The sequence below is a fragment of the Lepisosteus platostomus genome, chromosome 1, assembly GCF_059453375.1.
Source record: "Lepisosteus platostomus isolate fLepPlt1 chromosome 1, fLepPlt1.hap1, whole genome shotgun sequence".
Classification (NCBI taxonomy): Eukaryota; Metazoa; Chordata; class Actinopteri; order Semionotiformes; family Lepisosteidae; genus Lepisosteus; species Lepisosteus platostomus.
The window spans coordinates 63,361,277-63,373,936 of NC_142611.1; the positions used below are offsets into that span (position 1 = coordinate 63,361,277).

Consider the following 12,660-nt stretch of genomic DNA (forward strand, 5'->3'; position numbering starts at 1 on the left):
TTCTCAGAGGCCGCCCACCTCCATGGAGAAGGTCCCCACCCCCAAGTTTGACCTGGCTGCCAACAACTTCCCCCCGCTGCCAGGCTGCGTGGTGAGCACGCAGGGCGAGCCGCTGCTGGAGAACAGGATGTCCGACGTGGTCCGAGGGCTTAACAGGGATAAGGTGAGCGATACACTGGGGTTAGTAGCCATATGTTATGTAGCTGAATGTGCAGCAGGTCCATTTATATTGTCTAATTGCTCTTGTTGCTCAGGTTTTAATTCTGTGTTAGTTTGTAGTGCATTTATTTAGATAACCCTTATCTGCAAAGACTTGTTTTTCATGTGTGTTTCTTGTATCCTTGAAGTGACTTAGGAATCCGGACTTTCCCTCTAAATCGTGAGCTTTGGTTTTCATTTGCCTATCTTGTTGTAGTCTTTGGAGTATGCTGATTTTATTTTGTTGTTGTGTTTCTGCTCCCTTAGCAACAGGATGTCAGCAAAGATTCCCCTGCCAGTTCTGTGTCTGTCCAGGAGGAGGCAGCATTGGTAACCAGCGCCACTCAGCCTGCGTGCAAACCTGCCAGCTGCACCCTGCCTTCCAGTGAGCCCCAAACCCCCAGGTAAGCCCTGGCTCAGGCTCTGGGTACAGCCAGGTCTAATCATCTGGCTACCCTTTTGGCTTCTCTAAAAAATCTGGAAAGAAAATCTATGCTTTGCTTGCTTTCGTAAAACACCAATGATGTCGATATTCTGTGTTCCTTCCACAAACTTTCAGATCTGTGTATTGGTCCAGACAGCCATCACAAGGGGTTAAATTGATAATCATGTGACATTCCTTGGTCATATGACTCACTCACAGTAGGGGTGATGGTCTTGATCATTTGAGAAGATTTGAGGGCAGAGAGGCCCACCTGTTCAAAGCTGTGAAAGATATTGAGATCTGTCTACTTGTGTGACCTGGGTTTAACTCAGTTCTGAGAGAGGAGTGGGTGGTACTGATTCTTGCAAGCTTTGTGCTTCGTCACAGTCCAAGGTGCAGGTCTTTGCTTCGAGATCAACAGCGAAGCAGGCACAGCATCGCAAGTGAAGGAATAGAAAGTTTAACATTTTAGACTGGAAGGAGGAGGAAATTTGTCTTGTGCAGAGTTGTGGGATGTCTTTCCCAGCTTGGAGTTGGCTCTCCAGATGTGCATGGATGAAACTCAAGGGTTATTTAGCTGCCAAGCCAAGGTAAGGCCCATTGGCGGCTCCTCCCGTCTGTGACTCCTTTGGCATTTTCATGATCTCTGCAGTGCCGTTCAGCAAGAGGTGAAGCTGGAGAAGACCGAAACTCCGGCCCTGAAAGAGACCCCCGCGCCTGCCCCTCTGCCCTCTCCGGTGCCGCAGTCCATCCCAGCCACGAAGCCCCCACGAGCCGCCGCCGGACCCCTCGCCGCCAGTCCCGCCCCAGCCACTGCCACTGCATCGATATCGGTGAGGACCCGGCTAAATACACCTGGCTCTCATTCGAGTTCTTAGCTAAACCTTCTGACACGCCGGCCCAAATTAAAACACTGAAAACTCCCCTTCAGCAGGAGAGAAATGTCCTAAGCATGGAATCCCCCTGCAGCAGCTCCTTGTCTTGCTCAGTGTCTCTGGTCAAACTCGTTAAAGCCAATTCAGTATCTCAGGTTGCTCACCCACTAAACCCAAGTCTGAAGTTCTTGAATGAGAGTGTTAAGTCTTAAAAAAGTGGATTTTGTCATATAAAGTAAAGAGATGGGCACTATACTGTACTTTGAACAGGATTAAAAGCTACAACTTAATGTTTTAAACGTAGTGTTTGAAATTGCAGATTGACTTCCATCTGATCTGGGGAGTGATCGTCTAGCTTGTACTGCTCAGTACAACATAGAGCATGGATATGGGGGGTGGACTGGGCTTTAACAGGAGCCAAGCTATGAAGAGTCTGTGATGTTCATCTGTTAATAGCTCTACTTTATTGTCCTAAGTATCCGATGCAGAGAGATAAGAAAGGTCTGACCAGAAACCCTTTGACATGTTTTCCCAGGAGCCCCGAAAGCTGAGCTATGCTGAAGTGTGTCAAAGACCCCCCAAGGACCCCCCTCCCCCTGTGCCGGCACAACCCCTGAGAGAGCTGCGAGTCAACAAGGCCGACGATCCCACCGCTACCACCAATGCCAACGCTGACAGGCAGGCCTCCACCTCGGAAAAGCCCGCGGAGGGCAAAACCACGGAAGGGCGCCCGCACCGAGATTCCCTGGGGCCCTACCGTAACAATGGACCTCCCCGGGCGGGTGGCAACGCAGGCCACAAACTGCGCGAACAGCAGCGCCGCCCGCCTCTGGCCCGCCGGCACTCGCCTCAGGGCGCCCCCCGGCGCATCGGCAAGGAGCAGAACATCCCTCCGCGCTCGCCAAAGTAAAGACAACGGAGAGAAAGGAGGAAAGAAAAACTTTAAAAAAAAATCCAAACCTATAAATATATATATAGATAAATATATATTAATGAATTTAAAAACTGCAAACTTGAAGCGGCAAGGAGCGGCGCTAGACACAAGCTCTGCCGGACTTCACTGTCGAAGTAACTGCAAGCGGAAACGAAAGACAGGAAATTGATTAGAAATTTACTTGATGATGAATCTCATCAGAATCTCAGCTGATTTTGTGTTTTTTTTTTTCTTTTCCCTCGCTGGCTCATGCGATGATTCTTGAGTTGATTTTTTTGTTTTGTTTTGCAGAGGGTGTTGCGCTATATATGCTGGTAGAATGGAGAGGAAAGGATGTGTTTTTGGGGATGGTGTCTATTAAGAGATCATATGCACTAGCAAAGTGCGTATAAATTCAGATGCATTTATATCGCCTTTACTGTTGAAGTATTTTCAATTCGGGAAGCGGGGTGGGGCAGATGCTGCATTATTTAAGTTAAATGCTGTTGCAATCTGGGTGTTTTAAAACGGGAAGTTACAAACGTGGAAGAAGCTTTTGCTTTTGTAGAGTTTTCTGTAGCGTTGGTTGTGTGTAGTGTTCATTTGGGAGCCCCTTGTGTTAACTGGCAGGGTGGGGGGTGGACACCATGATTACTGGGAAATAGTGTCTTTCTGGAATAGGGGAAGCTGCTGAAAGTAATTTCTGGGGAAGGGTGAGTCGGAGAGAGAGGAAGAGAGGAGTAGGGGTGCAGGCATCCCTATTTTAGCTTTGCCGCTCAGGAGACCCCGTTTTGAGATGTGCTCAACATCCACCCTGGCACCATATTTGCCTGCATGCTCGTCTGTTCTTTCATTTCAGGAAAACTGACTGATCCGCTTGTTCTGGCAGCTCTTGCAGACTTTTGAATTGCCAGTCCAGTCCTGGTTCCAAAATCGATAGATTCAAATTAATTCAAAAGTACTTTTGGTTGACAAGGGGTGGACCTTAGGAAAACTTAAAAAAAGGATGGTGTTACCGAACAACTGTAACCCACTTATGAGAGCTCCTGAGCAGAGCAGTTTTGTGATGCCCTGCTTGTGGAAGAGGGGAAGTTCTGAAGCTTAGATGTGGGTTGGGACGGAACTAGACCCGAGGTCCACAGCATGACCCAGAATCCTTCCTCCTCCCTTGCTCCTCTGGATGCACTGACCAAGCTTGTTTAAGAATGTACTGCAGTCTGTGTTGCATCAGTGTGGGGTTGGTTTACAATGTTCTGGCTTGAGTGAGATTCATTGAGACTAATTCACTTTCTCCAAGTAGTTATAAACATTCCTGTGCTGCCCCATCTCCCACTCGCCCCTTTTGACTGAGAAAATTTGGGAATGGGTCTTGGAATGGTTTCTTTGAGCGCCCCCTCCCCTACTTGTTCACTTACTCCTCTCACCCCAATTAGATGGCCCTGAGGGACAGATTGTGAGAATCAGTCCATTTAAGAATTAATTTTCTTGTTTAATAAATGCTCCCAGCTCCCCCTGCTAAAAAGCATGCAGCAAACCAGAATTCTGTTGCGTAGCTTTCTGATCTATCCCAGGCTTTGATAGCTCTGTTAAGTGAGGCTAACACCAGGTGAGCGCGATGCATTCTGGTCCCTTTCCTTTGGTTAAATTTGCCTTGATGAGACCACTCAGTGACCTCTCTACTCAGTGAGGGCAGTTTTTATCTGTACTCTGCAGTTGTCTGCATCACGGATGGATTGCCTCTATGTGCTGCGGGAGACTGAGACAGTTTGCAGTGTCCTTATTGAAGTTGCAGAACTGGTAGGGGCCGGGGTTTTGCCCAATTATGCCTTCAAAGGTCTTTTTCCTTTTGGTTTAAGAGGCAGCCAGATGCCATCATTTCTCCATGAATCCCAGTGTTCAGAAGAGTCTGTGTCCCTCCTCCGGGCACCTGACTTGGTCTGATGTGGAATCGCAGACATTTTGGCACAGTCTGGCGGGCACTGTGTTGACTCCCAACAGGTGGAATTCTGTTTACTATATCCCCGTGCCCCCTTCTCTCCTGGTCCTGAAGAGGCGATGACTTCACGTCGCCATTGGTTGAGTATCCTGTGAACAGTGGTAATTTAAACCCACTAAGTCACAAACCAACTCCACTAATTAAACTGCTCAACCCCTGTGCCTCTCCGGGGCCAGAAGTGAGGATGGCCACAACCGAAATGTGAATTTAGTTTCATTTTGTTTTTGCGTGTGTGTGTGAGAGAGAGGATGATCTAGTGCAGTGCGTTTGGTACGAGCATAGCAATGCGTGTGTTTATTCTTCAGGTCTGGATACCCCAAAACGAATAGGCCCAGGATGTTGGGGTGGGGTTCTTGTCATTGCAGCTGGTCTGTTTCTGCCACATAGTTCTGAATGTATCTATGCCATAGGAAAATCAAAAATTGGGTTCAAGCTCCCAGAAGAGAGAGCATTAGGATAGGTTGGCCAGTGTCCAGCCCCAGTGCTGCAGAGCTGCAGGGTCTTCGGATTTCATGCACTCAGCTCTCTGTTAGTTGATTGAACTAGAAAGGTTTTGTTTTTAGCCATAAGGATAAGAGCTCCCTGGATTTGGTTGGGTTGAGCAGTGTAGAGCTTTGGGCTTTGGTAGCATTCTTGAGAAATATATAAGATTGCTAAATATTGGGACTCCTGATCTGTTCTGTAGTTTGTATCTTGTGTCTTTTTATTTCTGTGGCATGTTCCGTGGCAGAGCTCTGCATAAGTAAAACTCTTTCTCTGAAGTTTCCTGAAGGTTCAGGGAGGAATGTCTTTTCTAAAGAAACAATCCTTTTTCTTCCCTCCTGTTCTTGCAGTCTTCTGTGCAGCTCCCTGTGGTCCGATTTCCGGCGCTGCTGGTGACATTCCAGCCCCCCAACTGGCACCGGCACCGACACCAACACTGAGCGCCGGCTGAGCTGTCAGCTACAGGGTCCTTCATCCTGCAGCCCTTTTGCTGCGGCAAAACTTATTTTTTTTCTGGGTAATCATGGGATTCTTTGCCAATGCAAGCTCCACGCTGGGTGGCCCCTCCAGCAGGGCCCTGTTCCTGCCAGCCGCCATGCCCGAGGCGCTGTCCTCTGCCTGCGATTGCCCCTGACCGCTCTGCAGTGGCAGGCGTGCATGGCCGCACGGGGCTGGCTTGGGGGGTCCTGGCAGTTCCCCTGGGTGGTCTCGAAGGATCACATGGGGCGCAGGTCACCCTCGCTGGGGCTTGCACTGAACGAGCTCCAGGGAGTGCAAGAACAAGTCACCCTCTTTTCCATCTTTTGCATTTCTTCTTTCTTACTCACTTCTTAAAGACCTTGAAGGCTTCCTTGGGAAAGGTCTTCCACATTGGTTTCTAGATCCCATCCTCGTGGCTTCCTCAAGCAGGGGTAGCTCCTTTCTCTCCCTGCGCTAGCGCTGAGCAGAGCTGACCTTTCAACAGCGCATCTGTCCGCCGCAGGACTGTGCAGCCCTGGCGCTGGAAAGGGGCTGAGCTCTGCACGTTTCCAAGCCTGCTTACAGTTAATTGGCTTAATGGGTTGGGGGTGAGGGTGATTCCTACTCATTGCAGACCGGGGATCTCAGAATGTGCGGAGAGAGAGGGGCATTGGTCAGTCTTTACACGTGGTCTGAATCAGGACCTGGTCTGAAATAGGCGGAGAAATAGCACTTGAGGTTTGAGACTTAACAAAATTCCTTGATCCTCGCCTGAGGGCATTGTCATGGATTATTTATTTATCAGAAAGAATCTTTTGCTGCACTTGCTCGTTTGACCTCAGAGTGGTGACCTTGCTGAGGTGATTGTTTTTATTTGCGGTCCTGTATAACAGCAGCCTTTGTATTAAGGGGTGTTGATTGACTTCAAGGGTGGGGGGGTTGGTGCCGAAGGGGGGAAAATCGGTCACTCCTGCTGTCTTCTGCCCAAGCAAGACATTCCTGTACGAAGGCACGGTTGCCTCTTTTCCTTGTATGGTTTCCTGGGAATCTTGGCACAGATAAAATCCAAACTGGTTGTTGAGTAACTAAGCAGGAGGGAACTCATCGTGTGGGAGTGGCATGTTAAAAGACCAGCGGGGCTGCATCAAGCAGAATCCTTATTGATAGGCCTGTAGAGTTTTATGGAGTTGCATTTACAGTTGAGCGTATGGTTGAACACCAGGGAGGGAGGTTTGTTTTTCTGGGGTGGGGTATACTGAGATTATGAAGTGCCCGATCTGTATGATGTCGAACTGTTTCAGCATATTGGTAATGAACTCAGTGCAGCTGGCTGGGAACGCATCTTGTAGTCCCTACAGTTGGGCAGCGACAGTGGTCGGTCAGTGCTGACCTTCTGTCCAGTGGAGACCACTGACAACTCTGCTGTAGCAGAATCTCAAACTAGACAGCCACCGGTCCCCTGTTCCTGTGAGGATAAGAGAAGTCACGATACCGATAACCACAACCATGGGCACAAGCCTCCCCAGCTGTCAGGACGGGAGTTTGAGAATCACTTTTAGCAAAGATTTTCAAATTCATTTTGCTTTGAGGAATTGGCAGGAGAACTTCCAGAAAGGCACCAGAAACGTGCTGGTGCAAATTTGTAGCAGTGGGCATCGTGGGGAATGTGGTGAGGGGGGAAGACTGGTCATTTCAAGCATGCAAGCTTCTTCTTGGTGCTCTTGTGACATCAGGAATTTGCTTTCGGGGAGACTGAGAGTGAGCAGGCGTGCTCCTCTGACACATCTGGATACGCTGCAGCCTCCATTCTGCCTGGGGGGCAAGAGCTTGGTTTGGATGTCATTGCCTCTTTCACCAAAAGATGGACTTTGATCAGCGCTGGCTGACTGATCTCATCCCTATTCCTGACAGCACTTAGAGAATCCCAGTCAGTCAGCTAGTGGTGTGTCTTCAGTCTCAGAGCTTGTATAGGATTGAACTTGCATTCAAGACTGGGTCAGTCCAGGGTGCTGCTTTATTTTTATACTGAAAAGCAATGATGTAGGTGATCTGGGGAACTCCTGCTGCTACAGAGATTTCTGTGTGCCTGGGTGGTGTTTGTCATCCCTTCCCAGCATGTCACTCTGCCCTGATGTTGACATTCATAGGCGTGAGTCCACCATCTTCCAGTTTTCCCCCTACTGGACACTTGGCACCTTAAAGTTAGTGTAAACACCACCTTTACGTCAGAGTGGCGGCAGTCACTGTAGGAATACTCCTCTGGGATGAAGAGGAGATAGCTAGGGTGGAAGCATTTTGAAGCATCTTCCAGGCTTCAATGCGCATACATGGCAAAGATCTGGCCTGTCTGATCCCAGGGGATTAAAATCCATTTTCAGGAGGACCAGCCGTTTCTTTTGTAGTTCGTGCTCCAAGTAGTTTTGGTAGGTACTATACTTGAATGAAGTGCATTTGTTAAACGACTTGGTGGTTGAGTGGGGAGGAGACTGAGCCAAATAGTAAAGCTTTTTGGAAGATTTATGGTGAAATGACACAAGAGAGCTGGGAGGTTTTGACTCCCCAGTCGGTGCTGCCTGTCCATGTGATCCAGCGTGACCGAACTGGAGCTCCCTCCAGCGGATCACAGGTGTGAGCTGGTGTGTCTCCCCCCCGAGAGGCGACTGAGGGCAGAACTGAGAAACTCGTGTGAGGCTGTGAAATCGGAAACGTCCTCGTTCGTTTGTGTTCTGGCAGCAGCTGGTTCAGCAGTGGGAAGTTAGAGCAGTGGGGTTGGAACCCAAGCATTTCCGATGACTAGCCACACAACTTGAGATTAGAGAAGGGGTGCCATTCTGTACTTTACTAGGTGGTGCTCTGCCCTGTACTACCAAATGTGCTGATATAAGGTGTGGGTGAGGGTTTTACCCCCCTCTCCCAGTCCCACCCCCCATCTGCTTTGAAGGAGAGAACGAGACTGAAGAGGTCAGGCTTTTGCAAGGCTTACTGCAGTTTGATTCCTTGTATTGCATATTATTCATGTTGTTTTTGTTAATTTATTTATTTTAATCAAGGACGTTCAGTGCAGGTTTTCTGGAACGCCGTCGGCCTTGTTTGTGCTGGCGATTTTCCCCAGATCCCTGCGGATATGTAATTGGCGATGACTTCTGCGAACATCCCTGGGTGTTGTGGACTAGACTCCCACTGAACAGTTCCTTTACCTGCTGCCGGACACTTGGGTGTAAAGAAAGGTGCTGGATTCTTTCGGATCTGGATGCCTTGTTTTGAGAAAGTTGACCTAGACCTGGGAAGGTGCGTTTTCAAGTCTCCTGGCTTGATATCCTGTTTGGTGGAGTCTGCTGCAGGTATCCTGGAGCCAATCAAATGTGAATCAAATCAAACAGCTGTTGAGTGGGGTCTGTTTCAGTCTGAAAACACATGGTCCAAGACCAGGGCTGTGCAGTAGCTAGTATTCAGTCAGTGGATTGTGTGGGTGTTGCAGTGCATAGGTCCATATACAAAAAAAGAAAACACTGGGGCTGTTTTATTTTTTTTATAAGTAGCTAGTGACCTTGGGTAATCGATTTGAAATGCACTAACTTGTTAAAAAATAGAATCAATGTAATTTTTAGACCTGCAAGTGTTATAAGATGACAGGCTTGCTGAATTCACAGTGGTAGGATTTTTTTTTAATTTGAGGAATTGTCTGTACAGGGATTTGAGGGTGGGGGGAGGGGGGTAGGTTTACAGTGGGCTGCGGGAGTTGGAGCCGCTGTCTTCTAGAAATCTTAATAAACCAGATGCTTTAATGAAAGCAGTTTTTCCCATGTGCTTGTTTTATTTGACCTGTATTTTACTTGATCCTGGCTCTGTTCAGTACCGCAGGTGTAAGTGCATCTGCTGTTAGTATCTAATTGAATGCAGTTTGTGCACCAGCTTAGTGTGACGGTACAGCAGTGTGTATAGTAGCTCAGTGCTAAATAGAAGATGGGGAACCTCTGTGCCTGAATCTGTAGAACAGCATTGCCTTGTTCTCTTTACTGCTTCCCTTATACCTCTCACTCCTCCTCAGAAGCCAGGGAGACGTCAGCATGTTCCTGCTGAGACCGCCTGATGAGTTTCATGAGCCCCCCGGGCTTCTGAGTTTCATGGCCTGGTGAAATGCCCTGGTGCTTGGCCCAAGAAACACTGCAAAGAATTTCACCATGCTCTCCTGCAGGTGGAGTTAGACTACTATGGAATAGCTGTTTCAGCCCAATATCTGCAGGTGCAGGTTCTTGTGCAAGCCATCAAGATGCATAGTACAAGCTCATTTTTTTTCAGCATTTGCATAGATGTGTGCTGTCAGAAAGAAAGTGGGGGGGGGTCGTGGGGTCACCAGTCTTGGTCCCACAGGGCAGGTGTTTCTGCAGGGATCCCAGGTCAAGTATCTGAACAGTGGAGAGACGTTGAATTGGTCCCAGTTAAATCAGATCATGACTGGATTGATTCATTGAGAGTCCAGCTGTTGTGGAAAAACACCAGAATGGGGGACACCTGGCTGACACGCACATACTGCTCCAGTGGCACAGAGACATGCACAGGAGCCTTCAGTTTGTAAAACCTGAACTGGATTTGACCCGCCATGCAGCGGAGAGGCAGTTATCAGTGTCTGCTGGCACGGACTGGCAATTCAGATCCTGGATTATCATGCCCGTTTCTGGTTTTCGTTCCATTTCCCAACCTTAATGACTTAATTGAATCAATTGGGCATATCGGAGAAGTTTGCTGTTTAGCCAGGTTGAAATCAGGACTGGGGCTGTCTGTCCCTCATGATTAGTAGTAATGCAAGCGAGCTCATTTTTTAGTACTTGGGTCAGGGGCATGTGCCAAGAGCTTCGTAGTGGGGTTTTAGTTATATTTCATTTAGCGTTTTTATTATTTTTAAGATTGCTGCGAGCGATTTGGTTCATGTCGTTACTTAAGAGGAGAGAGTTCCCTCCCTTTCCATCACAGGGGGTCGGCATTGTGCCGGGGGTTTGGGAAGTAAAAAAAACCAAAGACTCCACCATCTCATCTCTCTCCACCCAAGCACGGCAGCCGGGGCAATTAACGAGGCCAGTGTGTCTCCATTAGCTCTCTAGTGAACAAGCTTGTCTGTCAGTCAACAGAGCCCCATTCCTAACTCTTCCCTGAGCCTCCAGGGACAGGAGGGAGAGCTGGAAGTCTTGACCACACGCGATTATTTACTGCCACACCCCATTGTTTCACGGGAGTGAAACGGTTGCCCTTTAAAGATTTTTTTATATATATATTTGTCTGTTTTTTTTGTGTATGCAATCCCCTTGTCGAGGTTGAATCTGGACAGTGCTTTTTACAGTGCTGGGATGAAAGGGTTTGTTCAAGGCAGAGCATGGGTTCTCATGACCCGGCCCTTCTCTGCCGCAGGATGTTGCCACCATCTGCTTCGTCATTATTTAATCACCAGGATCAATAACGGCACTTAATGTGCCTGTTGGAAGAAGGTCAGGAAGGACTGCGTGTGAGGTTGGCCTGTAAACTGTGCTGGCTGAGTGATTGTTTCTTGTCAATTTATAAATTTGTGGCAGTCAGAATGACCGTAATTGCCTCCGAGCGGTGAGTTTTGCCCTCTAGTGGTGGGTGTGTGTGTAGCAGACCAAGGACAGCTAAGTCGACCAGCTCGAGCGCAGCCCTCTGTGCAGAATGTGGGGATTGTGTGGTTTTTTACTTTTTTTGTCGTTAATAATAATGTTAATGTTACACAGTGTGTGAAAATTAAAAAAGCTCAGTACATAGTACTTGATTCATCCTAATGATAAACTTCAAAATCTTTATTTTTAAAGATTGTAAAAAAAAAAGGCAAGTGTATAATATTTCTGTTGATTGCAAAAGCTGTGCTCCTAGACTTATTTTTTGGGGGGGGCGGGGGGGGGGGTTTAGAGTTCTTAAATTTATCTACTGTACATATGTTAAATATTAAATTTGCAGAGATTGCAAAAAAAAGGATTTTGAGCAGATTGAGGCTATGAACATGGTTGTTTTTGTTTTAAGCAAGGTGTCAGACAAACATCTGGCAGTATACTTAACCTCACATTATTGTTGTTAACCAGACTCTCTCGTTCCCTCTGTGCGTCGAGTCTGGTGATGGTTTCATTACTGTGAATAGGAATAGAGATCACTTTACAAATCAAAAGACACCCTCCTGTATTGGCTCCAAGCCCATCAGAGGTAAAGTCGGGGGATAGTCATCCTCGTACATTTCTGCATATGTATATTCTAAACCAGCCCCCGCAGTGAACGTCTCTGCTCAGGGAGTAAGCCTGAGGGTTAGACAGCTGGAGAGAGTTCCCCACGACGGTCCTCTTCGCCCCTTGCTACAAGGGCTTCTCGTATCCCTGTGGTGAAAACGCGAGCTCGGCTGGAGGTGGTTTCCTCTCCTTCCTTGCCAGTGTGGCTGATCTGGGGAAATTTGCTCAAGGTTAGGGCTTGTTAGCTGGCTGTAGTTGAAACCCTCGTTCACCACCTTTTCATTTGAGTGACAAAACGCCGTTCGAACCCCAGCAGGCTGAGTCACCGGACCTCCTTAACTGGGGGCAATGCACACAGGCGGGAGAGGATGAGGAGGGCACTGACGCCGGTCTGTCAGTCCAGGCGGACGTGGGTCATGGTCTTGTCTTGTCTCTTTTTTTTTATCCATTATCAAAGGGCTTTCTGTTGCAAAATGGAGTAAAATATCTGTGCTTTAGCATTTCCAAACAATTTCTTATTTTGTGGATCAGTTGTGTGTGTACATTGAAAGCTGTGCTTTGGGGCTGTTTTTCTTTCTTGAACTGTCGTCATATCAGTGTTTTGGCACAGAGAGCCCAGGGGAGGTTTGATCCTGTGTGTTGACTGGCTGTAGCCATGTCCGTTTTGCTGTTGTGTAAATTTGGGCACGATCATGTGAAATTAGTAAAAACTGAAATGGATCTCAAAACTGTTTCTCTGTTAAAAAAAAAACGCCTATAGGTTGAAATTCAGAATTCTGTACCAGATTGACACCTCTCTGTTTGTTACGTGCGCACACTGCGTTGAAGCATCTGAACTTGATTTGATGACGACGAGCGACTGCTGCAAAACACGGAGCACAGAAGGGAGCCAGCTTCAACATTCTTGTTGGCTAGTTTGGCTTCATGCTTCCTGAAGGTGTCTCTCAGTTCTTCGGTTCCCAGGTCTCCAGAATCGGGTTCGGGAGGCTCCGGGTTTGAGCTCTTGGCTGTGCCGCTGATTGCTAGGGCGCTGCTGAGCCCTCTTCTGCAGCTCCGTCCCTCCGAGGAGACGTTGGTCAGCTGTCCTG

At 48.0% G+C, this 12,660-nt stretch overlaps 1 protein-coding gene across 7 annotated transcripts in view; it reads left to right on the forward strand.

Annotated features, from left to right (window-relative positions):
• Positions 1-9,141, forward strand: part of larp4ab (La ribonucleoprotein 4Ab) — a 32,404-nt gene extending 23,263 nt beyond the window's left edge. For all 7 annotated transcript variants that reach the window (XM_088633476.1, XM_088633477.1, XM_088633478.1 and 4 more), the window contains 4 exons: positions 8-163; positions 466-602; positions 1,275-1,455; positions 2,033-9,141. In XM_088633476.1, coding sequence (XP_088489602.1) covers positions 8-163; positions 466-602; positions 1,275-1,455; positions 2,033-2,407 — 849 coding nt within the window. In that variant the 3' untranslated portion in view covers positions 2,408-9,141. The remainder of the gene's footprint in view (positions 1-7; positions 164-465; positions 603-1,274; positions 1,456-2,032) is intronic.
• The last annotated feature ends 3,519 nt before the right edge of the window (positions 9,142-12,660 follow it).